Genomic DNA, 25,663 nt, shown 5'->3' on the forward strand with positions numbered 1-25,663 from the left:
AAGTGTCTAATTTGCACCTGTCACACAATGTGACAGCAGAATGATAAACCCATCGACTCAATTCTCATTTGCATATTCTAAAATAATCATGTAACGCATTGCAACTGCAAGGAAATCAAGTGTAAAATAAAGATACAATATAAGAAGCCAAAACACACTGCTATATTGGTTTTATTCAGTTCAATAAAGTGAGGCCATCAACACCTACAAATAAACATCATCTGCTTATTAAGGTCGCTACTTGAGAAAGAGAAACATTGATCATGTGAACAAAAATAAATATTTTATATTTAAGATATATGCAACTGATTACAGCGAGTCTCAGTTGTCAGTTGAAGTTTTCTCAAATGCAATGAAGCCATTAATACATGAAAGTTTGCAAATTCTACTCTTAAATAATCAGTAAGCACTGATCTATAGGCTTAAAAGGAAACCATCTTACAAATAATTTAATCCAAGTAGGGTGGTGATATGCAATGGCACATTGAAATTCAATCTGGCATCAAAGACAGACACAGAAGCATTGATGCAAGAAGCATCAAGCTAAATGTATTTTCTTACATTGCGTCTAGAAAGTTGAGACCTGAGCATTTAAAAAAAACTGTTGAAAAGAGTTTAGTCTGTGAATTCCTGCCCTAATAGAGCCCGACCGATCATGGATTTTTTTTGGGGTCCATTAATTTTTTGTGCTCCAAAATCTTGAATGTAATTCCACTTAATAAAACATTTACTAGAAAAGTATGTGCTGAGAAAACTGAAATACTTCTGTTGTGAATGGTTTTAAAGAGGTATTTCTTAAGTGTTTACAACCATTATCTAGAATACCTACATAATCGACCAATCTAGCATTTATCACACATTTAATACCATGCATAATGTGTACCACATTTAACAGTATTAAAGACAAGAAATATGCTTACATTTCAAATATTAATGTAAGGTATAAATAGTTCTATTTAAATAAATAAATATCTTTGAGATTTTCTACAAGACCGGCCTTAGTGAAGGTTGCTGATTAACAGCCTTACCAGTGTCATCCATTATGAAACTGCAGGAACACCAAGAGTATGTTTGTCTTAACGAGACAATGATTACAGCACATCTACCATGAGCAGTACAATAACCTGAAAATATGGAAGCACTTAATACAAACATAATAAGGATAGTATGTATCCTTTTACTCCCATAATACCTTTAAAAAAAAAAGACCATAACAGCTTGTTTTGTTCCCCCTCCGTTTATGCCAAATAATCGGTCAGGCTCTTGAAGGCAGCACTGGGTAAAAGTCAGAAATACTCATCCAAGCTCTCAGTCTGAGACCTATCAAAGTACCAAACAATTTCTGCACTGTGTGGGGACACAAAACAAATGAAATAAAAATGGTCTCTGACAGGCACTGTCACTTATTCTAAAATGTCTACAGTATTACTGTCCCTACCAGAGGTAGTATCTTATCAATGCCAGTTTTAAGTGTCCATTAAAGAACAACATTTGAAAACACAACAGTAAAGGAGGCAAGTCTTGCCAAGATTAGCATCTGTGTGCGACACCATCTGTACAAGTACAGCAGAAAACCTGATGTCGTACGATTATTGGCATTGGGCCTTGGGTGGAGAAATAGTCTTGTAATAGAATACTGTTTTGAAATCTTCCCTTGAAGTGGCAAGACTGGAGTGTGGCCTTAGAGGAAAGGGTCCACACCCAGTCCCATGAATGCATTATCATCCATGTTGAAGGAGGACTCATAAGTCTGTTGGGTATTCTGATGCATCTTCTGATGGTGCCGGAGGTTGGATTTGCTAGAGAAACGCTTGTCGCAAAGGAGGCAGGAGAAAGGCTTCTCTTTGGTGTGGATGCGCCTGTGGCAGATAAGCTGGGTGGAGACCCGGAAGGCCTTGCCACACTCCAGGCACTGATAGCGTTTGGGCTCTGTGTGAATGCGCCGGTGATTCTTCAGCGCCATGAGATTGGTGAACTCCTTTTGGCAGACCGAGCAGAAGAAGGAGCCGGTCTTGTGGCTGTTCTTGTGGTTGAGTAGTGAACCAGCATGGCGGTAAGTGCGCCCACAGTGCTCGCACACATGACTTTTCTCTTCCCTACCGTATCCCTCGCTACTTTCCTGCTGGTCTTGTGGCTCAGGGAATCCGTGCACTCGGCTGAAGGCTGAATCGATCTTAGGAAGGCTCTGAATTCCTATCTGCTGGTCTAGTGCCGAGTCCCAGCCTAAATCCTGCTGCATCTGCATACCTTGATCATGGTGTGACTGCCCCTGCAAGCCGCCATGTAGCTCCTGGTGCTGCTGAAAACTAGCCAGGTTTGGGAAGTTCTGTTGACATATGTTGCAGTAATAGGGGAGTCCCTTACTATGCACCTCCATGTGGCTCTGCAGGTGTGCAAACTCACAAAAGGTTTTCCCGCAGTCTGGGCAGCAGTGGCGAGCCATTTGAGAATGGCTCTCTAAATCCAGAGGATCCGTGAATGTTTTTAGGCAGAGAGTGCAGTGGAGGAGGTCAGTGGAATGAGTCTTCTTGTGGTTAAGAAGGGAACCGGCATGTCTATAAGAGCGTCCGCACTGATCACACCTGTAACAAAGGAAGAGCTTGGCATCAGATGACGGATAGGCAAGGATAGGTGTTCAAATAGCATTTAAGAAAAACAGACTCACGTATAGCACTTTTCCACACCGTCTTGATTTACAGTAGCGTTTGGATTACCGTTTCGGTAACAGCGATGTCTCTTTAGTCCAGATTTTCCCTGGAAGCTTTTGCCACATGTTTGGCAGCTGTAATGAGTTACTCCCCGTGCATGGATTTTCTGATGATTGTACAGGATACTGGAGAGACGGAAAGCTTTACCACAAGTAGAACAGACATACTTTTTCTTCTGCGTGTGAATGCGTGTGTGGTTTCGTAAAGCCATGGGATTGGAAAAGGGCTTGGCACAGAAGGTGCAGGTGAAATGGCCTGTTTTGTGAGTGTTCTTATGATTCAACAAGCTACCAGCGTGACGGTAACTGCGACTACAAATGTTGCACTTGAATGGTCGTTCTTCTTTTTCTAGGTGCGCACCATCGTTGTCACTATCTACATCTCCTATGGGGACTGAATAAGGGGCAGTCTCTTTACTACAGGTGTGTCCTTCAAGTAGTTCAGTATCTGGAAATACAAGACGGCACTGCTTGCAAGTCAATTTCAATTCTCGTTTGTGGCCCCTGACCTTTCGTCTTGCTGCTGCATTTCTTTTATTGGTCAAACAAGTGTGGTTGAGCAACTGTTTGTTTCCCCTGAAGGCCTTTCCACAGTCTTGGCAGCAGTGTTTTTTGACGGCAAAGTGTATTCTCAAATGGTTCTTCATTGCTAGCTGGTTGGAGTAAGTGTTGTTGCACAACGTGCAGTAATATTCACCTGTCTTGTGCGAGTTTTTGTGGTTGACCAAGCTTCCTGCATGTCGATAGCTTCGCCCACACTGATCACAGACAAAAGGGCGAGGGTCTCTGGGATCTCCCATCTGGACCTCTTTTTCTTGGTTACATTGATCACTGTTAGAGGTCTGCCGTTGCTTGTGGCGTCTGCTCATTCTCTTTCTGCTTGAATTAAGTGCCTGCATTCCACTCCCTGAAGCATTCCCACTCATCTGCATGAGTGTCTGAATTTGTTTGTTGAGCTCTTCAATCTTAGCCTTGTTTTCCTGATGTACCCTCTGGTGGTTCAACAGTTGTTTATAGATTTTGAATGCTTTCCCACATTCTGTGCATCTATGCCTGGTAGAAAAATAAAAAGATCAGATTTAAAAAAAAAAGAACTTGGCTGTAAAACAATATACATGTACGACCTATAGTATGACCTATACAATATCTTTTTTCAAAGCAATCCAATTCTGAGGTTCAATTTGAACAATTTTTTTGAAATACTTACTTTTTAACATCAAAGTGTGTCCTCTGGTGATTCTTGAGAGCCAGCAAATTATAAAAACGCTTTTGGCAAACAAAGCAGCGAAACACTCCAGTTTTGTGAGACTTCTTATGATTGAGTAATGATCCAGCATGTCTGTATGAACGACCGCATTGGTCACACTTGTACTGGCGCTCTCCATCATGTGGACTCTCCTGCAAAAGTTCTCTTGGAAATGTACTTTTAAGAAGCGATTTCTCCCCACATTTCTCCTCCACAATTTGTCCATCTCGTTGTCCTGTGCAGTTGTGGTTATTGAGGTGATAAATATCGCTGCAGCTTATGCCACATTTCCCACAAATAATACTTTCCATTTCCACTTTTGGTTTGAGCTCATTCTGGTGGTTGGTTACAAATTGTTCTTGTGGATTACCTTCTATATTGCTATGCAAGAGCTGGTGTGCTTGTAGGTCTTGTTTCTTTGTAAAGCTCTCTCCACAAGTGCTGCAGATAATCAGACTGCAGTCACCCTGCTGACTTTCACTCGGTTCATCTTTCTTAACCTCTAGAGAAGACAACGATGATGGGCCACATGCTGAAGGTGCGCCATGAGTTTGAGTATGACCTCTGAGATGGCTTCGCAGTGCACGCATGCTAGTATAGTGATTCCCACACACTGAGCACTGATACATCTCTCCATCATCCTCTTCTTCATCATCGTCTTCACATTCAGCTTTAGTTTCACTGTCACTCATCTCACCATGAATGTTGTCATGAAAGGTCTGCTGTCTAAAATAGGCCTCTGCTGCACTAGCATTGTGTCCCTCAAAACCAACATCTTCCCCTGACTCTCCTAAGAAATGTTGATGCTTTGTGTTGTCAAAGTCCATGTGACCAGGTGAGCCGTTCATCATGGTCTGATACTGCTGATTCAGGAGGGGACATATGTGTGACTTGATTCCTGCAATATCAGTAAATGTTTTACCACAGTCAGCACACATGTGCCTCTCCATGAGGTGTTCGTCCTGAGGTAGGTGCTCATCTGAGAAGGAATTGTCAAACTGCTCATGAAATTCAGTAGCATTCGTCTCACTCACATGCTCCTCGTCGGATTTATGCTGCACAGAGTCTACCAGGTCCTGATGAAGACCTAATATTCCACTTACATCTCCCTCATGTGATGGAAAACAGTTCTGTTGGTGCTCGTGTGTCAAGGGCTCTGAGGAAAGCCAGTCACCCTCAGAACTAGCAGGCAAAGATGCGGGCCTTCCCTTATGGATCCGAAGGTGGCTTCGCAGAGCTGCCAAATGTGGGTAGTTCTTGCGGCAGATGGAACACTGAAAGATCCCGGTTTGATGGGACCGTTTGTGATTTATAAGACTGCCTGCATGCCTGTAGCTTTTGCCACAGATGTGGCACTTGAATTTGCGATCAGAACTGTCAGCATCTTCTACTTTGATGTTATCAGTACCCTGTGCTGAACAATCAAAGTTGAGGTTTTCTGATTGTAGGGCCATTGGCTGTCCCTGAGCATGTAGAGTCAATGGATTTTCATCTAAAGTGTTGGGTAGATAAATATGACCATTTTCCAATGGCACATCTGCTTGGGAATATTCAATAGCTTTATTGAGTAACGGGGGCAATGGTGGAGTGTCACTGGAAGGGGGATATGGATTAGACTCTGGGGAATGAGTAACACTATCACTGTAAGAAAAATCGTGCTCCTCTGACAAATTAGTAGGGAGCTCAAATGACACTGAGGAGGAGTTATGCAACAGAATGTGATTTTGAAACTCATCATCATTAGCAAAAGCAACCTGACAAAGGTGGCAAAAATGTATATTAGCATCACCATTCTGTGGCATAACATGAGGGGCAAGTTCTTGCTTGCACTCTGTGAGGGCAGCTTTAGAGGTTTGCACACTGAGACGACCTCGGGTTTTACTGTGGATTCGCTGGTGACTATTAAGTGCAGCAAGATTATTGAACTGTTTAAAACAGACTGGACACTCAAATACCCCCATTTGATGAGTTTTCTTATGATTTATGAGGCTGCCATGATGTCTGTATGTCTTGTCACACAAGTCACATTTGAACGGCCTGTCTCCAGCATCATCTTCAGCTGCCATGTCACTTTCTGTGGTGGTGTTTGAAATGTGTTCTGACACGGCGCCATTACTAAGGCTGCTCACTGGAGCAATATTTAGGTTCATGTCTGGCTGCAAATCTGGTATCATGTCAAAATCCATCTCGTCTAGATGCAACAACTCATCATCTTTATAATCACTTTCAATAAGACTATTTGCAGAATCCTTTGTCCTGATTTGAGACTCTTTATTGCGATGGACCTTTTGATGGGTGACCAGCTGAGTTGCAAGGCGAAAAGCCTTTCCGCATTCTGTGCAAGAATATTTCTTTCTAGATGTGTGGATGCGCAGGTGGCTTTTGAGAGCCAATGCATTGGAGAGCTTCCTGGAGCATATATGACACTGAAAAGAGCCCACCTCGTGTGTTTTTCTGTGGTTAGCCAAGCTGCCAGCATGTCTGTAGCCTCGTCCACATTCATCACATTTGAACTTCCGTTCCTCTTCCGACTGATGAAAAGTGTCTGTATGCTCCAAAAGACTGGGCATGCTTGCACATACTACACCACAATGTCTACACGAAAAGCCTTTGGTCCGGCCTGGCTCTTGCATAGCTATAATAGTATAGTACAATCATAAGAAATGTCAACAAGAGCCAGTTTGAATGACTGTGAGGGACAAACCTGTCCTCGCTATTATCAAATTGGCTTGTCTGAAGAGGTGTAAAGGCAACATTCAAAAAATTATCTGAGAATACAGTCTGTTCCATTCCATTGGAAAAATATCACTGAGAAGATGATGCAAGCGCAGGCACTGGATGAAATCTGTAACAGGAAAACCCATACATTATATACATTGAGTTCACACAGGGCAGTTGCATAACAAGAAAGTCAATAATGATGAAAAGCTAACATTACCATTGCTTTCTAATGTGACAAAGTCTTGACAAAAAGCTCTGAGTTTACGTAACCCATGTGTAATTAAATAAAAGGAAGTATTCTAACATTACTGTAAAATAAAAAATTGCACTGGTTTACAAGGGAAATGCATGCAAATCTTCAAGTCTTCAATCTTCATATGACTTTCTTTCCGTATGACAGTCTCAGTCAATATTCACTTTTATTGTATGGACGAAAACTTTTTTATAAAAGGAAATGCTGACTGAAGCTGTCATTCTGTCTGACATCTCCTTTAATGCTGTTAAGAAGAAAGTCCTACAGGGTTGGAATGTCATGAGCGTGAGTAAATAGGAATTTGGGATAAGGTAACCCGATTCCTCTAAAATGACAAAGGTCTCTATTATTGTTACCACTTTAATCAATTATTAATTTATTAAATTATTTTAAACAAAAATCAATGAACATTAACAGAACTTGGGACAAAATAAGATGATTTCCATTGGATAAAGAGTGACTTCTCTTTTCTGGGTGAACTGTCCTTTTAATAAACACTTTTTATATGTTCTCACATTAAAAAGTGTTCATTAAGTACACACAAAACACCAAAACACTTTTTTATACAAGCAGTGATTAAACCAACTTGGACTTTATATATAAAACCAAAGTACATGCAATGGTTTTTATATCCATTCAAAGCTATTTACCAACAGTCATGAAGCCTTTAGTAAGCTCCAGTTTTTATTCTTCTTTACATCTTATTTTAAAACACTATTCAATAAAATAACGCTGATACAGTTTATCTGTCTGGATCTGACAGTATCACCGATCTCTAATGGAGTTTAGGTAGAGTTTATATAGATGAGTGGACAGCTTGAAGGATCAACTCCAGCAGTTAACGTTAGGTGACAGACTGCCTCACACAATGGAGCTCTATTGACACAGTAAACACTTGCCGAGTACATTAGCCTTACAGCTAGCAACACAAGCACACTTTTGATAGTTTAAATAGTCTTATAGCAGTAGTCTAAATTAATATAGTAGACAAACTGCCCTTGAGTTGAACAATAAAATATGTATTATTTGGGAGAGGCGGTAGCATCCCATCCCGTTGCGAGCTAGTTAGCATTTGGCGGCTAGAATCTTCGGCTAAAACTAACCCACTGATACGGCAAAAAAGACGATAGGAACATACATACTGAATGTTGCAGTCTCCTTGTGTGATGTTGGCGCGTGTAATGTTGACACTCCGTTTACTTTATTTTAGTTTCAGGACGGGCGTGTTCGCCCCCCTTTCTACCAATTGTCTTTTCCCCCATCCCACTCGACTCACTTCCTGCTCTTGTTGCTAGGAAACAGGAAATGTGCATCAGCGAAAAACGTCCGTACGTTCATATCTTAAGAGGTATTTCCTTTAACAACACATTTTCATTCAAAAACGTATTATACTTATTATATTACTTCTACTCTCTCCGCCAGTTCCCATTGGAATAATTTAATAGCAATGAACTACGTGAAGTTTAGCACCCGCTTTTCCCAAAACGTTTGCTCACTAGCGACCATGAATGTTTTATTTTTGTAATATATAGCCACAAATTTGTGTACACAGAGCAATTGGCACTCTTACATTATATGTATATAATTAAATATTAAACGGCTATCAGAACTAATAGGAATTCCATTCGTTCCACCCATTACGTTATATTTTTGAAGCCTCATTTTTGTTCGTTCGTCCATTCTTTAATGTTGTCATTAATGTTAATAACAGTTTGTATTATTAAAAATGCACAATATCCACTCTATTTGTCAACTCTTAAAATAAATCTATTGCAAATACACAGTTAATAGAACCACAGTTAACGTACTATAATTTGTATTATGTTTTGTAATGTAACTTTATATGCACTAAACAACTGCACATTCACGTTCATTGAAGTGAGCATAATTTCCCCTCCCACAGGCACACTCCCCACCCCAATTCTGTCCCACTCACCATGCACTGTGGTCCATAGAAACACCGTGGCAACAACACCAAAATAGACGATAGGTCATGAATGCGTTTTAATTTAAGCGAAATTAATATCATTTTGTAGACATTCCCTAGGTGTTGAGTGAGGAAGTCATGAAGGCGCACATCTCTGCGTTCACTGGGTAATTTCGTCGTGGTCCTAAAGCCGCCGACCTTCCCTGAGATTGATCGATTTGCAATTCATTGTCAAAGACACACATCTCTCCGGAGAGCACAAAAGGTACGTAACGTAAATCACATTTTGTCAGCATACTAAAGGGATAAAAACAATAACATTTCGCTATGCAGTGATTATAATAAAGTGACAAGCGTCCGACTGCAAATTGCTTCGCATGTGCAGCGGTCCTAAAGCCAGCCATTTTGTGTTATGGTGCAAGCTAAAAGAGCAGTTGTGTGCTTTAAAGACATGTTCATTAGCTCTTTGAATTACCACTATATTGTATTCGCATTGCTTCTATTTGGTCATGGTCGTTATGTTAAATTTCTGTTAACATCGAAATGTAATTCAGTTTTGTACACATGTAGCTCAGATGCCAACTTCCTTTGAGAACGAGAGCGTCTTTCCTAATTGTCCCTGAGGTCCTAACGCCGGCCATTTTGTGCTGCCTGCCGCATCCCAGCGTATTTAACTTTTTAAACAAAATATTCACTATGGTTTCTGACAAAATATTACATACTAGTTTTATTTATACACGCTGTACGTTATATACATCATACACTACATGCTAGCTACTACAGTTATTGTTTCTATAATAAAGTCTGTCATTAATGGTTTCTGACAAAATATTACATACTAGTTTTTCGTTCATCTTCAGAAAACGCTGGGAGCTTTCTGACCCTGCATAGACAGCAACACGCAACTGAAATGTTCCCTAGAAACGTTAGTACGTTACATCAGTAAAACAGTCCATGTGACATCAGGTGCCCCACTTCAGTTTTGCCAAGCTACGAGAATAATTTTGTGTGTACTACAGTTCTTTCCCCAGAATTACCGTCTTTTCATTTTTGAGAGTAGCATAATGCATGCGTCTGTCATTAATTACTACATGCTTCATCAGTTATTGTTTCTATAATAAAGTCTGTCATTAATTACTACTTTCATATTGTTTCAAACACGTAAGACCTTCGTTCATCTTCAGAAAACAAATTAGGATATTTTTGAAGTCTGGGAGCTTTCTGACCCTGCATAGACAGCAACGCAACTGAAATGTTCCCTTGAAACGTAGTAAGGACATCGGTAAACCAGTCCATGTGACATCAGTGGCCCAACTTCAGTTTTGCGAAGCTACGAGAATAATTTTGTGCGTGAAGAAAACAAAAAGAACAACTTTATTCAACAATTCTTCTCCCCTGAGAGTAGCACAACGCATGCATGCGCTTTCCCCTGATTGTAATCAGTGCATGCTGTAACTCGGGAGTATAATTGTTGAATAAAGTCGTTATTTTTGTTGAGTCATTGATGTCACATGGACTGTTTTACTGATGTCTGGGATGAAAAAACACATTATTTTTCAAATACTGTACATTATTGTAGGTCATCTATGCCCCGCCTCTCTCAAAGCGCCGTTTTCTACAAAGTCCCTCCTTCTGACAAGAGCAGTCTGCTCTGATTGGCCAACTGACCCAGTGCATTGTGATTGGCCGAACACCGCAAGAAATCGTCGGAAATGTAACGGCCCTTTCCGTAATCGCAACTTCATCTTTCAAAATAAATGTAAAGACAGTTCATAATGTCCTTAGTTTTACCATCAGTTCAAGCCCGAAAGGGGAACAGAGTCGCGTGACAGACACAGTGATGAAGCTCGTATGTGTGCAGTACACAAGCCACGGACGGTTAAGACAGCTGACTCCACTGTGTGACCCTGTCTCTCTCTCTCACACACACACACACGACGTGCAAAACTCTGCATTTGAACAGTTAATAGCGCAATTATTTTATTAAAAAGGATTCTTTTAGTGTATGTTTTTGAGGTGTGGGATTTTGTTATAGAAGTTTTAGTTTTATCTTCTCTTATGTTTTCGAGAAACGGTTGTCCATAAAATGTATTGCTTTTCTGTTGTAAGTAATCTTAAAGCTTCCTAAATACATCTACTTTCGGAAAGCCAAATAAAGTGCTTTTGCTTTTGCGTAGATACACACAGCATCTCCCTGACATGGCTGCTTCAACACTAACTGTGGTTACTGAAACCACGCCTTCTTTCTTTGTGTGAACATTTGGGCGGCATTACGCAAATATTTCCACATAGTGACGTAGATATGTGGGGCATGTTTGAATGAGCCGTTTTAGGGGGGCGTGGCAGAGTCTTAGAGTCTTTGTTAAAGAATATCTCTTTGGATTTGAGACTTTAGTCTTTGCAACTTTACAGATCTTCTTCATGCACCAAGAGCTTGTAACAGTCCAAAGAGAAAGGAAAAATAGAAATCGCATCATATGACCCCTTTAACTTCAATTTGCCTTCATTGTCATAAGATATGAAACTAAATGACCGAGGAAAATGGACTTGAAAATGCAAGAAAATGAACAGTAAGTGTAGTATTTATGTAATATATCTTTCCTAAAAAAAAAAAAGAATAAAGTTGGAACAAAAAGTTACTTATAACAGCAAAGAATATAAGTGACTTGAAGTATAAATGAATTGGTCAAATGTAAGTAAAGTAAACAAAGTATGGAAATTAACTCTAAATTAAATTATAACACACATTCAACGCACTCATTGTGTGTTTTGTTGTTCTCTCCAGCATCATCAGGATGGCTTCACCACAACCAGGTAGCCCACCAACCGAAGAGCAGTATACACCACCGCCTTCTGAGACCGAGCCCAACAAAGAACCAGACAACTCATCAGAACAACCTACGAGAAGAAGAGGCAAAGGGAGACCGCCAAAAACTTTGCACACTTTTAAGTGCTCGACCTGTCAGGAGGTCTTTACCAGCCCTTCAGCTCTACAAAGCCACAAGCTGTCAGTACATGGTAAAGACAAACAGCAGCAGTACACCTGTGGTAAGTGCACAAAGACGTTCTCCAGCCGGGCACAGCTTTCCAAGCATCAGCGCTCCCATTCTGCTCAGCGTCCGTTCCAGTGCCCAAACTGCCATAAGGCTTACAAGACTCCAACAGAGTTACGCAACCACAGCCGTTCACACACAGGAGAGAAACCGTTTGTTTGTTTTGACTGTGGCAAGGCATTTATGCAGGCCATTTGCCTGCGTATCCACATGACGCAGCACAGTGGCGAAAGGCCTCACTCTTGCCCTCATTGCTCTAAGAGTTATCCCACACTATCCAAACTCAAAGTGCACCAACGATCACACACCGGGGAGAAGCCTTACTTTTGTTCCGAGTGTGGGAAGAGTTTCGCCGACCCTTCGGTGTACCGCAAGCATCGACGTAATCACCAAGGCCACCGGCCATATTCTTGCAACCAGTGTGGCAAAACGTACACGGAGTTGAAGGACTTGAAAAACCATGAGCGTTCGCACACGGGCGAGAAGCCTTACCTGTGCTCGGACTGCGGCAAAGCCTTCTCCCGGTCATCCTCTTTGGCATGCCACTTGCGAATCCACTCCAAGAGCAAGCCGTATCAGTGTGAACAGTGCGGCAAAGGTTTTACTCAGCTGTCCTCATACCAGTCCCATCTTCGCACCCATTCTGGTGAAAAACCCTTCTTGTGTCCACAGTGTGGAAAGATGTTCTCAGATCCCTCTAGCTTCCGCCGACATCAACGGGCGCATCAAGGATTCAAGCCGTATCCTTGTGATAAATGCACTAAGAGGTTTCGGCAGCCTGCGGACCTTGCGGTGCATCAGCGTGTGCACTCGGGTCAGCGGCCCTACAAATGCCAACGCTGTGACAAAGCATTCGTCGCTTCTTGGGATTTGCGACGCCACATGTTAGTTCACTCCGGTCTGCGGCCTTTTTCTTGCACGGAATGTGGCAAGTCCTTTACGGAGCGCTCTAGTCTGAACAAGCACAGAAGGGTGCATTCAGGGGAGCGTCCTTACAAATGCCAGCTGTGCTTCAAGTCGTTTGTTGTGTCATCCAGTTTGCGCAAGCATGAGAGGACACACTTGTCCGAGAGGCCGATACAGGTCCAGGCTGCTCCTGAAACGGCTCAAATGTTTCCCACCACCCTGCCCCAGTTCTCCTGCTCTCACTGTGATATGATATTTGGAACATGGGAGGAAGTGCAGGCCCATTCCAGCCTACACACGATCTCTCCCCCATCTGATTCTACGGTTTCGGCTTTACCTATTGCCCCATACGTTTGTGTGACCTGCCAGACAGAGTTTGTTCAGCTGGCTGATATGCAGGCACATGAGAAACTGCACCCCAAGCCACGACCTCATGTTTGTGACCAATGCGGTAAGGGTTTCCTGAATAAAGCTGGGCTTCGTAAACACCAGCGCATCCACTCAACCAGTCGGCCGCATTGCTGTGCTGTTTGTGGAAAGGCTTTCCTTTTCGCGGCCTACCTTCGCAAACACCTACGCACCCATCGCGACACTGAGTCCTCATCCTCCCTGCCTCAGACAGATATAGTGCACAGCCAACCCCTGCCATCCCCACCAAGTGCTGCGTCACCGTCAGGATCTGAGCCCGCCGCTATTTCTCTTACTGTTCCAGTGTCGGCATTTCAGACAATGCCAGCCCATGTGTATATAGACAAGGAAGAGGGTCTCTGAACTTATTGCTGACTGTAAGTTGCTTTGAGAGAATCTTGCAAAAAGCCTGAAAATCAATAAAATCTCATATTTAAAGCTTTAAAGCTCATATTAAATGCTTCAGTGCATAAATAGCCACAAAATAATGTCTTTAATTTACCTTGATACTGTACAAAAATGTATTTCTCTTTATAAATGTGCCAAGATTGCTGAGAGGATTTTAATTTTTAAGGTATGTCTGAATAGAAGAGTTAATGGTTCTCCTCTGTGTTATAATCACGTATTTAATTATAGTGTAATATTTGAATTCTAATTTTAATTTTCTCCATCAACAGACTATACAAGTTTATACTGTATTTTATTTTTCTGAAGTTTAAACAGCTGTTATTATTTCAGTGTTTTTTAAAGGCAACAAGCCAGTGTATGTGATGTTAAATATGACAGTAATTACTTTTTGGACACAATATAATGCTTTTATGCTGTACAACTAAACAATATCGCCTCTTGTTCTTCTTTATATGTCCTAAAGCAAAATTGTACTTCATGGATTTTGACAGTTTGGTGTAGTGTTATATTTGTGATTTGAAAAAGGTCTCATTTCTAATACCAGTCACAATTTTGACACATTTGACTAAAGGTGTGTTTTCTATGATCTAAAAAATTTTTAATCTAGTTTTGTAGACACAAAGATATGACTTTCTTTTCAATACATTTGTGTCATTAAATAGGAGAGTATGCCTAGATAGTGAAAGAAAGAAGCAGACAGTTCCAGTTTCATAGTTTTGATGAATTTATTGTTTTTTATTATTATTTATTATTTATATTACTGTTTTGAAAAAAATAGTCGGTGTGTGAACAAAATCTTAACTAGTTTGGAAATTCAGTTAAATTCAGTTTGGAAAATCATCTATAGAAGGGATGAGCAGTAAACATTTCACATTTGAAGTGTGTTAAAAATAGATATTATTATTATTATTATAAGACAAATACATACAAAAACTACTAGAGATCTTGTATGAACCCTAAGTTAAGAAAAAAAACTGGATAAATGTGCGAAACCATTTTTGATGACACATACAGTTACAGGCTATATATTGAGTGAAGCTCAAAATTCTCAACAACACTTAAAAACGCAACAACTTCAGCACTGGACAAACACACAAAACCTTCGTTCCCTATAAAAAGGTAGGTTTGATTCATGTCCTTTAAACAAAATATCCATACTGCTTTTTGCAATCATGTTGATGTTGTATCTCACAATGTACCAAATATTTTAAGCAGATACCAAATATCTGTAATATAACTGTAAATGAAAATTCTCCCCTTTTTTTTTGTACAGATACATTCTTTATTTCCATAAAGAAGAAAACTCCACCCTAAAGAGTGATGGCAGCGATAGTTACCGGGCTCATCCCAATCCTCCGCACTGCGGTGGACTCCACTGCCACCTATAAAGGTCGCACCATGTGGTTCGGTTTGCTCTGCATCCGCCTAGTGACCATCTTTCTGGCTCAGTTTCCATGGAAAAGCTTAAATGAGGATTTCCACTGTAACAGCAGTGACGTCTTCTGCATTAAAGCTTGTTTTAATAAACACTTTGACAATTCTATAGTGATGGCGTGGCATTTCCTCTTTATCCTTCTTGTGCTCTCTGTCCTTCTCATGGAGCTGTTTTCCTCCCATCTTCGATCTTCATTCCAGAAGAAGAAGGAGAGAGAAATGGAATCTCAAAGCGAGCAGGAAGCTGTCACTGATCCCACCATGACTGTTGGTGGTAGGATGATGATAGACTTCCACAAAAGCAAAAGCAGTGTGGTGGTGTACCTGTTCAGCATCATGCTGCGAATTGCAGTGGAGGTTTTGTTCGTGTATGTCTTGTTCTACTGGGTACTACCCAAACTGAATGAAGAGTCATACCTTTGTCATGCACAAATGTTTGGTAAATGTTCAGTACAGCAATGTGTGGTCCGAGGTGCAGCAGAAAAGAAAATGTCTGTCTTTGCATTACTGTTTATGTCTGCCCTGGTTATTGTAACAAGTGGTCTGTTCGGTCTCTACTCAATAAAACACTATCTCTTAATGGTTAACAAAAGGATTCCATTGAACACAAGCATATTAAGCTTTAATGCGTCTGTATATTATTTTTTTATTTTCTCTTAAATGCTTTTTTTATGGCTTACAGATGAATATTGTGAACTGTATTGACTGTATTTTAACTCCGTTTAAATGTAACTTTGCAATAAACCAAGAACAAAAAAATTGTTAAGGAGATGCATTTTGACTCTGTGCGGTGTTTCTGTGTCTGCATTTTTGTGCTTGGTCTGGGTGAGAAGTCTTTTTTTTTTTTTGTGTGTGTGTGTGTGTGTGTGTGTGTGTGTGTGTGTGTGTGTGTGTGTAAATGCTGACAGGGCTGTTTTGTTGTAGAGTTCAGCTGCTGTACTTGTCAAACCTCTGACAATGTACAAGACGATAAAATGTTTTGTAAAACACAAAGAATCATAATTGCTTTTTGCTTTGCTGGCCAGATTTTATTTCTTTATATTATTCTCTACATTTACATATATTAAATTAAAGTCAATGATAGCAGTTTGTTTTGAACATTTTATGTAGCATGAGATAAAATAGACCATTGTGAAATATATTTGGCTGATGGAGCAGATCAGTTGCAGAGATCTGTGTTGCAGCACACTTTCTCCACCTGAGGAGGCACCTGAGCATCACACTCAATAGTTTTGGCACATCTGCGCAGCTCACCATCTACAAAAAGAAATTCAGAATAGCTTTCACAAATTAAATGATACTCACTACGAATCATTGCACCCCATCAATTTATGCAACTAAATCTCAGTTTACACATGCAATAGAACTTAAATAAGGAACTATCCAATTTTTATCAGTTTCAACATCTGAGGAAAAGAATATGATCAACTCACAGGCTGGATGATGCATTTTGAGTTTAATGCACTTGTCAAAACCACTGCTGCATTCACTCTCCTCTATCTCATTACAGGTGGGATAGTCACTGTTAATCATCTGGCAGCGGTTGCACCTGAGTGCCTGGGCAACTAATGAGATAAAAATTTTGAAATCGTTGTTTTAATTTTGATTAAAAAAAAATTTCTGTTCTGTTCTGAATTTATATATATATATAGATGTATGTATATAGATGTGTGTGTGACCCTGGACCACAAAACCAGGCTTAAGTCACACAGGTGTATTTGTAGCAATAGTGAAAAATACATGGTACGGGTCAAAATTATCTTTTTTTTCCTGCCAAAAATCATTGGGATTTTAAGTAAAAATCATGTTCCATGAAGATATTTTGTAAATTTCCTACCGTAACCATCAGAAATTAATAATTTTTGATTAGTAATATTAGTAATATGCATTGCTAAGGACTTCATTTGGACAAATTTAAAGGCAATTTTCTCAATATTTCTTAGATTCCAGATTTTCAAATAGTTGTATCTTGGAGAAATATTGTCCTATCATAACAAACCATATGGAAAGCTTATTTATTCAGCCTTCAGATGTTGTATAAATCTCAATTTTAAAAAATTGACCCTTATGCCTGGTTTTGTGGTCCAGGGTCACATATATATTACCCAGTTTATTGTAAAGACAATGTTTTTGAAAAAGTCAAATTGTTTCCCACTTACCACAGATTGCACCTAAAAACATGATCAGAACCAATGTGCGGGATCCCATCTTTATCGTTTCTTTATCAAACTGACAGTAATAAATAAATAATGTTAATGAATGCGTGTGTGTGTGTGTGTGTGTGTGTGTGTGTGTGTGTGTGTGTGTGTGTGTGTTTGTTTGTTTGTGTTATTTAATGCGTGTGTGTGTGTGCCCTTCTTACCTTCTTGGTCTGTAGTGTTGCTCTGGAATTTATGAGGGAGATGAACACAGCATGTATATATAGGATACCTGATAACAAGTGTACTGTCCTCCTCCCTGCCCTAACAATAACTTGCTATGGGGTATTACCATTATCATTTAGATCCTCAGTTTAAATAAACACATAAATACATTTGTTTTGACAAAAAAACAAACAAACAAAAAAACAACTTTATTATGTTATTTTTTGTTTTATTTCCATTTAGAAACAGCAATTTTATTACAATTATCCTTTTTTTTTAAAAGTGTATTTACACAATTTACTTTAAATTCAAATATTTTTAAAAGCCACATGTTGTACCACTTGTTGTCACCTTACATAAAAAACAAAATATATTTAAGGACAATTTGAGTTTGAATATTTTACATCTAAAATACATGTTATGAGAACAGTATTGCACACATTGCCTCAATATTGAGGTTATTTGCTTTGTGTGCACAACAATGGTGAAATATTATACTGCCCCACCCTAACGTTTTTCTCACCCAGTGGCTAAACTGAACAAATGAAAACATTCTTAGTCACATGCACATATTTTGAGAATTAATAAATAAAAGTTTATATCCTTTAACTATTATATGAACAGGTTCAAATTAGTTGTACTTTTTCATAAACAAATAAAAACACATAGCATCTAAATAACAAGGAAAATCAACAAGTGACTGCCTTTTGAACAAACAATATCTGTATAAAACAATCAAATACTGTATAGAAAAAAAAATCTCATAAAAAACGCACCAACAAAACATCATATATATGAATGACAGAAAACAAATACTTGACTTTTTTTCCCTCTCACTGATCCTGGTCATCTCAGTGAAGAACTGTGTTGTAATCCACAGAACCCTCTTTATACTGACACATCGAAAGGATCATACCACATATCTGCAAAGAGGATGAAAGATATTTTTCATTAATTAATCATCCATGGTTCAAGCTCATTAATTAACCATCAGTTAACCATTAATAATCTACCTTTAGCAATGTACTAAATTTACTATTCTGGTCAAACACTGCAGATTCAAATGTTGGGACCAAGCCAATGGATGAATCTTCACACCACACACTAGGCTACTATTATAACAGCACAATAAATCTACCTTGCCAGTATTCCACAGTGAAATCTCTGTGAGGGAAGATATAATTAAAAGTAACCACTGAGGCCTTTGTACAATCATATTTTGTGACTCCGAGCTCACAAAACAAACAATACAGTCACACAGTTAAAAAAATTGTAAGAAAAGCTACAGCTAATACAGCGAAATATCTAATCTGAGAAACAGTATTATGCAAAACAATACTATAGTTGTCCACACCAAGTAGTATCATGCATTAATATTACTTATTACACATCGCTCTAGAATATTTGCTTCTGATTGCTCAATCGTAGCAGTCAGAAATCAAAGGATCTTTTTTGGCCCATAAAAAATTTCACTAATTTGACTGCTCTCTCTCTCTCAAATGCAACTAATGCAATCTTACGTCTCAATAATAGAAATGGAGATCCTCAATTTTAATTGTAATATTGTTGTTGTGTTCTTCTTACTGCTCGGCCGACTGATTAGCATTTGACTTAAGATAATATACAGATAAGATTATAAAACAATTTTGAATCAATATTTCATGTAAAACTATTTATTTTTTGGTGAGGAGCTGTGCAATAAGTAATGTCTACTCAATATTTCAAAATAATCTCCTTAAGGCTGCAATACAGTAGTGTCTTGTATTCTGGTAGTGTGTGATCCTCATTCGTTTAGTGTATGATGTTGTCCAATTTTTCTCTGTAACCGTACAAAGTTGGCAAGTGTATGATGCCTATAGTGTTTTAAAATCTGTTCAGAATTCAAATTTGTGTAGCGTATTCCAGCCTTTAAGGACGATACAAGACACTTAGACGATACATTATTTCAGCATGCAAAAATGAGGCACGCAGACACACTACGCTAGTCACAAACTGAGACCTGGACAGCTGAACATGGCTGCCATGTGACTCTCTAGGGCAGCAACGGTGTGTTCGATTAAGGCAACAGTAAAATACAAGGCATATCCACTGAAGACACTATGAGACAGAACACCATTTTACTTTGTTTACTCTCATTAACTCTAAGTTAGGACACTAAATGTTTATAGTTATTTGGATTTTCTGAATCGGGTCTTAAGTGTTTGGTGACAGCTTGCTTACCTCCACCACAGAAATGGCCAAGATAATCACCAAAATTATGAGAAGATTTTCATCCAGCCATTTTTTTATATTCTCACTGCAACCCTTTGAGAGAGAGAAAAGACTGTGATGTGTGATGTTGGAACACAATTTACCCAAAAATAATTACAGGGCAGAACTGAAACCATACCTGACTATAAATCCCGTAGGTGTAATTTGAAAAGGTACAATTTGTGGAACATTTTTGATCTTTTATTTCATATGTCGCATTTCCCTTGTCGTAGCAAGAACAGGGTATAGAGTCCCCCCAGTCTTCTTTTCCACCCCAACCACAGCATTTGGTCTGCAGAGATGTAGTGGTGAAAGTGATATCCTGTTTCAAACTTTCCAAAGTAAATGTCAAAGATATTCTAATGATATCATATACCAGGGGACAACTCTGGCAGAAATAAGAGCACCTTTTCTTAACTTTTTATTGTTAAGCTTTTTAGCCATGTTGCTGCTTTTTCAATTTACATTTAAAATGAGCTAAAGGAAAGCAAATACATTTATAGCCTCATTTAAATATATGTAAAATACATTTGTGCTGGCACTACATGAATCATTTTTGTGGCATTAAACTGAAACTGCTTGCAAACACGCCTTAAAATCAAGAAGTATGTACTTATCACACTTTGATAATTTGTGAATTTTTCTTAATTCTATGTGTGCAATTTACTTGGAAAATGTGAGTGCAAAAACTTTTTTTTCATATTTAGCTTTCTTTTTGTTGTTTACTCTTGTGTGCTTTTGTTTGCTGTGCTGTGACTCTCACCTCCTTCTGAATGTAATCTAGAGTACATTCAAAACTCTTGAGACTGGAATCGTTTCTTTTAACTGAGTATATTATTTGAAGAGTGTGGTCCTTTAGTGAACCAGCCAACTGATTAAGAGTGGGGAAAAAAACAAGATGTTTTGGTCATGATTGCATCTGAAGCTTTATAGGCATAGCTATCAATAATAGAAATCAATCAAACTGATTTAAATCTTGACACCAAAGAGGATTAATTAAGTCATGTGCTGGATCGTTCTAAAAAGCCCAACACTAACTGAGTGGGACTGCTGATCCTCACGCTTGAGTTACCTCAGTCTTCTGGGTGTAGAAAAGAACCGCACCCACTATCTGAGCCGCAAGAAGAACTGTGAGCAGGATAAAGTACTGCAGATAAATAAAGCTTATTTTAATGTACTGTTACAGTTCAGTGGAGCAGATAAATGTACTGATGCATTACAAACACTTGTACCAAGAACATGCACAATTCCCAAGAGGTTAGTGACTCGTACTAAGCTCTTAATATTTTAACCATATTTTTATGGTTAAAGTGTATCTCCGATGGCGCAAATTGCAAATCAGTCACATAAATGGCATATAAATCCATAAAGTTTTGGTTTTTGGAAAACTCACAGTTGCCAGCAGGCATTTGACAGTCTTCAGAGAACCCAAACATCCTAAGAAGCCTAATGACATGGTCACAGAGCCACTGACGATCAGCAGGTAGGAAAAGAGAGCGACGGAAAGGTAGGGAGGAGGGGGTACTGCAAAAGACATAGAGCAAATTCTTTAATAGTTCACAATATATAATAATTTATAGACAAAGAATCAAAATAGCACTTTGATTTCTGCACTCAAATAAATGTAACACTTACTGAGATTTGCGTTCTCTGAAAGTAGTATCCATAGTCCCATAGATAAGAGGAGTGATCCTAAAAACTAAATGAGACAGTTTCTGTTGAAAAATCACAGTCCAACAGCAGTCCGATATGTACATTGTATAAAATGTAAACGTTTAGCCTTGCTGAGACCAAAAAGTTATATTACTGTAAGAAAATTATCTCACTGCTGTTAAATGTACCAAATGGTATTGTAATGAATGTATTTCATGTTTTTGGTAGGCTATTATAAATCGGTTAACTGTGTCTTATGAATCATTTTCAACTTACAAAGAATGTCAAGTTGAAGAGAAAGAGGAAGTATTTGGTGAGACTGAGACAGCACTCAGATGCCATATCTGTGAGCACAAAATAAATAAATATTAAAAACATCTTATAAGGACCAGTGAAAATTGCAAAAAAATAAATAAATAAATTTTATTATCAGTAGCTGGCTGGGAAGCAGAAAATATATCATATTGTTCAACTTTAAGTATTCACAGAACCAAGCTGGTTTCACAGTTTTTCTTTAAGAATAGCATGTGTTCTACATTTGTTTTCGTATGTGTTTATATGGATTTGCTGCCCAGAAAGATACAACAAAATAACCCCTGCTCCTTTTCTCAAGCACAAAAACAGAACAGGGAACAGAAAGTGTCTTGTATTCTCGTATTTCCTTGCCTATGGTAACAAAACCAAAGCTATCATTTTACACATGCATGTCATTAACTATTCAAGTACTAGCATTGGGACAAAAGTGCTTTGTTTGCTGTTATGAAAATTTGAGAATGCATCCTTCGGTGATTACATAAATTACGTTTTTTTAGGGCTACATCCTGTATGATGGTTAAAACAGCCAGTGTTTTTTTTGTTTTTGTTTTTTTGTTATTTCCCCCTTCTATTATGTAACTTTTTTGATAACATTTAACATTTATGCAACTGTCTTTTCAGGAAATGGTGTCTCAGATAAACAATGTTTTTATATAATCAACATCTAACTGGCATTTCTCAAAACATTTGAATAATTTGACTGATTCCTTATAATGTTTTCTAGAATCAATTGTTTTACAAAGAAATAAAGATAATAAACTTACCTTAAACTGGGCAAAGTCGGTAAGGTTACACGGAGGGTAAATGAAACGTGGTGGCTTCACATGAGATCATGTAAAACTAAATTTTGCATATATAAAATTCTTAATTCTGATTCGTTGTATTGCTTGAGAGTTCCTGTCTGTAAGCAAAGCATCTTTGACTACACTTCAGCGGAAAGCAAGTGTACAGAACACCCACCATAAATAAAATATTAGCCCTATAGTCACAGACTCTTACACCTTTTAGACCCATATACTCCCCTCTCACTCCTCTGAATTAGCAGTATTCAATTTGAAATACAAGTAAATTATTGTGTGTCATGAAATTACATTTAGTGATGTTTTCATGTTTCTCACAGGCTGCAAGATTTAGAACAATTAATAGATTTGACATTTATATATATATATATATAAACACTAAATTGTTTAATCTGTTTTCATCTAACTTTTTCCACAATGCATATGATTTCGACTGCTGCCCAAAACCTCAGGATATCGATTTCTGAGAGGGGATAAAAGAAATTACCTCAGGTATAAGAGCTGACCTGCTCTTAGCAGGAGACGAGTGCATAAAAATGAAACACAGGGGCAGAGATCAGGGTTAATTCATCTAAGGTCACTATTATACCTCCCACAGGAGACTGAAATTTCATCTCTCATTCCCTGTTTCAACACGCTTCCTTGTCGGCCTGTTCCCCCCACCCCCACCACAAATACAGCTTTAGCACAATTAGTTGTAGATAATTAGGTGGAATGTTTTAGGGCTTCCCTGTTAATGGATAGAAAGGAGCAGTAGGTGCTGTAATTATATCTAGAGCAAAGTGCTGTTATTAAATGGAGAAAAGCATCATGGATTGAAATGGATTTCAGTATTGCCTCATGTGAATCCAATGGATAGATAGATAGATAGATAGATAGATAGATAGATAGATAGATAGATAGATAGATAGACAGATAGACAGATAGATAGATAGATAGGTTGGTTGACAGATAGACAGATAGACAGATAGACAGATAGATAGATAGATAGATAGATAGATAGATAGATAGATGTTTTTGGCACTATTCCTCCCTCTGTCTTGTACTGCGTAACCTTGCTTACTGTTTGATTAATTCTGTCTCATCATTCTCTGTCCTTCCTCTCTCTCCTGTCTCTGTAAACAGCACCAGTAATTATAAAAAATGAACAAATGAATGTCGTACTAATAGAGTTTCATTATGTTAATATGCTGTATGCCGCTGGGTGTATAAAAGACAGTCTGTCCCTCATTCAGACACACACCTGCAGCAAACCTGTTGTTTGAAGGTTACAGATTGTCTCTTTTTTTTCTGGAATCCGGGGTTTTTATAAATATTTATAAACAGCAACTGTTCTCTTATAAGGTAAGTATTATCTGTGTTGTGTTTAATGCTTTAACCAATTTAATATTTTTTAGAATTGTGTCTGTGAAGTTACGGTTTAAGGCAAAACATCAAAGATACAATTGATTAAATTAAACAATAACAATACAAATATGCATACACTCTAAAAATAAAGGTTCTAAAAGGATGTTTTTGCAGCAGTGCCATAGAAGAATCATTTTGGGTTTCCCAAAGATCTGTTCTTTTCTTAGCATGAAGAAAATGTTAATAATCTGAAGAAGCTTCTTTTTGCGAAATAATCTTTTGTGCATTGGAAAGATACCATGGATGCTAAAGGTTTTCATGGAACCATATGGATACCAAAAAAACAAAAACAAATTAGGAGTGTACAAATGCCTTTATTATATTTGTTGAATATTATTATAATTCACTGATGTTTTATTGAAATCCGGGGAGGAAAAGGCTAACAAAAAGGATATTTCAGATGAAATGGCTTTTAACAATTTTGAAAAGAAAAAAACTGTGACTCAAAAGCTTGATCTTTTATTTAAATATTTAAATTAAAAAAAAGTAATCTCAGTCTTGCTGTTTCACATTGGTGAGTTTTATATATTTATTTATAAATACCGATTCATTTCTAATGTCATCCTTTAGGATTAATGTGATCTGGTAAACCTAACCTAACACAACCTATAAATACAACAGCAATAATAATAATAAAAAAAGACTGAATAAGAATTGTTTTTAAATTTATATTGTTTCCATTACAGTGCATAGATATGGACTTATATGTTACAAATAGTCTACTGTCTTTTTCATAGATGCAGACGAGTTGTGCTTTACTCTGTATCTCGCTCTGTGTCTTTACTGCACATCTGTCAAGTATCCATGGCATGACCCTCACGGTACACCTTCTATAACATCTTCTGAAGCTCAACAAGATGATTGTTTTTTCGTCATCTCTTTTATGAGTCTCTTTGTTAATCCCACAGAATCCAGAGAAAAAGGGATGGACTCTGAACAGTGCTGGGTACCTGCTAGGACCTTGTAAGTTCATTGCATTCAAATAATTAGACAAACTTGAAAATATTGTGTCAATTTGTAATTGTGCAAATTTATTTAATATTGGTTTTATTGTGATAATATTGTGGCTGTCCTCTTGCAGATGCTCACAGAAGTCTTAATGTAAGACACAGAGCTACGGGCAAAAGAGACATGTGGAATGAAAGTTCAAGTTTACCAGCATCTTCATACGGTCAGTTCTTAAAGCTTTTTAAATTAATTTTCTTCTTATTATTATCATTATAGAAAACCTTAAACATTATTGATATTGAGGAATAATCTGAAATGTTAGTACATTCATATTTTGTGATTTTGTCCCCTTCTAAAATATTATTCTTTCTTAGTTATTCACCTTTCTTATTTTTTTTTTTTTTTTTTTTATTTTTTTTTTTTATTTTTTTTTCTAGTTTTTTTTCTATTTTCATATTCCACAGATGATTCCTATTTTCTCTCACTGCTGGGTCATCTTGCATATCTGCGATTAAAAGGTGAATTTCGTCTATTTTTTTAGTTGATTTTTGTTTTTTTTATTTATATTTATAGTAATGTATGTTTTTGTTGTTATTTGAAAGTAATATTTCTATTTTTCTCTTTCAGAAATGGGAATGACTGAAGATTTCAGTGGCTCTGTATTGAGTGGCCATATGAAGCAATAACAAAATATCAGTTGCCCTCTAATACTGTTTTGCATTTGATCCTTTTATTCATTATTTAAAATGTCTTAACATTGGTAAAATGCGTAGACTGATATCCCATGAATCATGCTGAATTGACTCATCTCTCCACTTTATTATTCAGCCATTGTTGGTGCATAATTTTCTGCTTCAGAGTTCA

The 25,663-nt window shown here is 38.0% G+C and overlaps 5 protein-coding genes across 8 annotated transcripts; 3 read left to right on the top strand and 2 right to left on the bottom strand.

Annotated features, from left to right (window-relative positions):
* Positions 1–153: 153 nt before the first annotated feature.
* Positions 154–9,002, bottom strand: znf646 (zinc finger protein 646). 3 transcript variants are annotated; one of them, XM_042735636.1, is made up of 5 exons: positions 8,864–9,002; positions 8,070–8,218; positions 3,915–6,798; positions 2,666–3,760; positions 154–2,582 (listed from the first exon to the last, which is right to left on the bottom strand). In XM_042735636.1, exons 3-5 carry the CDS (start codon positions 6,584–6,586, stop codon positions 1,682–1,684), a joined length of 4,668 nt encoding a protein of 1,555 aa, XP_042591570.1. In that variant the 5' UTR covers positions 6,587–6,798; positions 8,070–8,218; positions 8,864–9,002; the 3' UTR covers positions 154–1,681. The 3 variants fall into 3 exon arrangements, with proteins under 3 accessions (XP_042591570.1, XP_042591571.1, XP_042591572.1); XM_042735637.1 differs by having other exon boundaries at positions 8,066–8,218; XM_042735638.1 differs by lacking the exon at positions 8,070–8,218 and having other exon boundaries at positions 8,864–9,001.
* znf668 (zinc finger protein 668) lies at positions 8,891–14,009 on the top strand. The gene is made up of 2 exons (XM_019086025.2): positions 8,891–9,119; positions 11,640–14,009. Exon 2 carries the CDS (start codon positions 11,650–11,652, stop codon positions 13,582–13,584), a length of 1,935 nt encoding a protein of 644 aa, XP_018941570.1. The 5' UTR covers positions 8,891–9,119; positions 11,640–11,649; the 3' UTR covers positions 13,585–14,009.
* A 181-nt stretch (positions 14,010–14,190) lies between these two features.
* Positions 14,191–15,838, top strand: LOC109069385 (gap junction beta-5 protein). The gene is made up of 2 exons (XM_019086030.2): positions 14,191–14,748; positions 14,903–15,838. Exon 2 carries the CDS (start codon positions 14,950–14,952, stop codon positions 15,721–15,723), a length of 774 nt encoding a protein of 257 aa, XP_018941575.2. The 5' UTR covers positions 14,191–14,748; positions 14,903–14,949; the 3' UTR covers positions 15,724–15,838.
* A 232-nt stretch (positions 15,839–16,070) lies between these two features.
* Positions 16,071–22,552, bottom strand: cd37 (CD37 molecule). Of its 2 annotated transcripts, XR_006156113.1 has the most exons (11): positions 22,409–22,552; positions 21,606–21,673; positions 21,312–21,375; positions 21,070–21,200; positions 20,440–20,823; positions 19,816–19,968; positions 19,647–19,730; positions 17,426–18,349; positions 17,223–17,292; positions 16,497–16,628; positions 16,071–16,320 (listed from the first exon to the last, which is right to left on the bottom strand). XR_006156113.1 is itself a non-coding variant. In XM_019109143.2 (9 exons), the coding sequence occupies exons 2-9, from the start codon at positions 21,669–21,671 to the stop codon at positions 18,278–18,280; spliced, it is 753 nt and encodes a 250-aa protein (XP_018964688.1). In that variant the 5' UTR covers positions 21,672–21,673; positions 22,409–22,540; the 3' UTR covers positions 18,256–18,277. The 2 variants fall into 2 exon arrangements, 1 of the variants encoding a protein (XP_018964688.1); XM_019109143.2 differs by lacking the exons at positions 16,071–16,320; positions 16,497–16,628; positions 17,223–17,292 and having other exon boundaries at positions 18,256–18,349; positions 20,440–20,547; positions 20,749–20,823; positions 22,409–22,540.
* Positions 22,553–23,448: 896 nt separating this feature from the next.
* gall (galanin-like) lies at positions 23,449–25,663 on the top strand. The gene is made up of 6 exons (XM_042734844.1): positions 23,449–23,788; positions 24,589–24,672; positions 24,760–24,814; positions 24,933–25,022; positions 25,264–25,317; positions 25,427–25,663. Exons 2-6 carry the CDS (start codon positions 24,589–24,591, stop codon positions 25,483–25,485), a joined length of 342 nt encoding a protein of 113 aa, XP_042590778.1. The 5' UTR covers positions 23,449–23,788; the 3' UTR covers positions 25,486–25,663.

This window comes from Cyprinus carpio, chromosome B12 (assembly GCF_018340385.1).
Source record: "Cyprinus carpio isolate SPL01 chromosome B12, ASM1834038v1, whole genome shotgun sequence".
In the NCBI taxonomy this organism is placed as follows: domain Eukaryota; kingdom Metazoa; phylum Chordata; class Actinopteri; order Cypriniformes; family Cyprinidae; genus Cyprinus; species Cyprinus carpio.

Excerpts from the sequence above, each read along its gene's own strand:
- LOC109069385 (XM_019086030.2), top strand. The coding sequence starts at position 14,950 with ATGGCAGCGATAGTTACCGGGCTCATCCCAATCCTCCGCACTGCGGTG.
- cd37 (XM_019109143.2), bottom strand. The coding sequence starts at position 21,671 with ATGGCATCTGAGTGCTGTCTCAGTCTCACCAAATACTTCCTCTTTCTC. Across the intron at positions 21,376-21,605 it reads TCTTCAACTTGACATTCTTT|TTTTTAGGATCACTCCTCTT; the intron begins GTAAGTTGAAAA and ends TGTCTCATTTAG. Across the intron at positions 20,824-21,069 it reads TCAAATGCCTGCTGGCAACT|TACTTTATCCTGCTCACAGT; the intron begins GTGAGTTTTCCA and ends ATTTATCTGCAG.
- znf646 (XM_042735636.1), bottom strand. The coding sequence starts at position 6,586 with ATGCAAGAGCCAGGCCGGACCAAAGGCTTTTCGTGTAGACATTGTGGT. Across the intron at positions 3,761-3,914 it reads ACACACTTTGATGTTAAAAA|GCATAGATGCACAGAATGTG; the intron begins GTAAGTATTTCA and ends TTTTTCTACCAG. Across the intron at positions 2,583-2,665 it reads GGTGTGGAAAAGTGCTATAC|GTGTGATCAGTGCGGACGCT; the intron begins GTGAGTCTGTTT and ends CCTTTGTTACAG.
- gall (XM_042734844.1), top strand. The coding sequence starts at position 24,589 with ATGCAGACGAGTTGTGCTTTACTCTGTATCTCGCTCTGTGTCTTTACT. Across the intron at positions 24,815-24,932 it reads TGGGTACCTGCTAGGACCTT|ATGCTCACAGAAGTCTTAAT; the intron begins GTAAGTTCATTG and ends GTCCTCTTGCAG. Across the intron at positions 25,023-25,263 it reads TTTACCAGCATCTTCATACG|ATGATTCCTATTTTCTCTCA; the intron begins GTCAGTTCTTAA and ends CATATTCCACAG.
- znf668 (XM_019086025.2), top strand. The coding sequence starts at position 11,650 with ATGGCTTCACCACAACCAGGTAGCCCACCAACCGAAGAGCAGTATACA.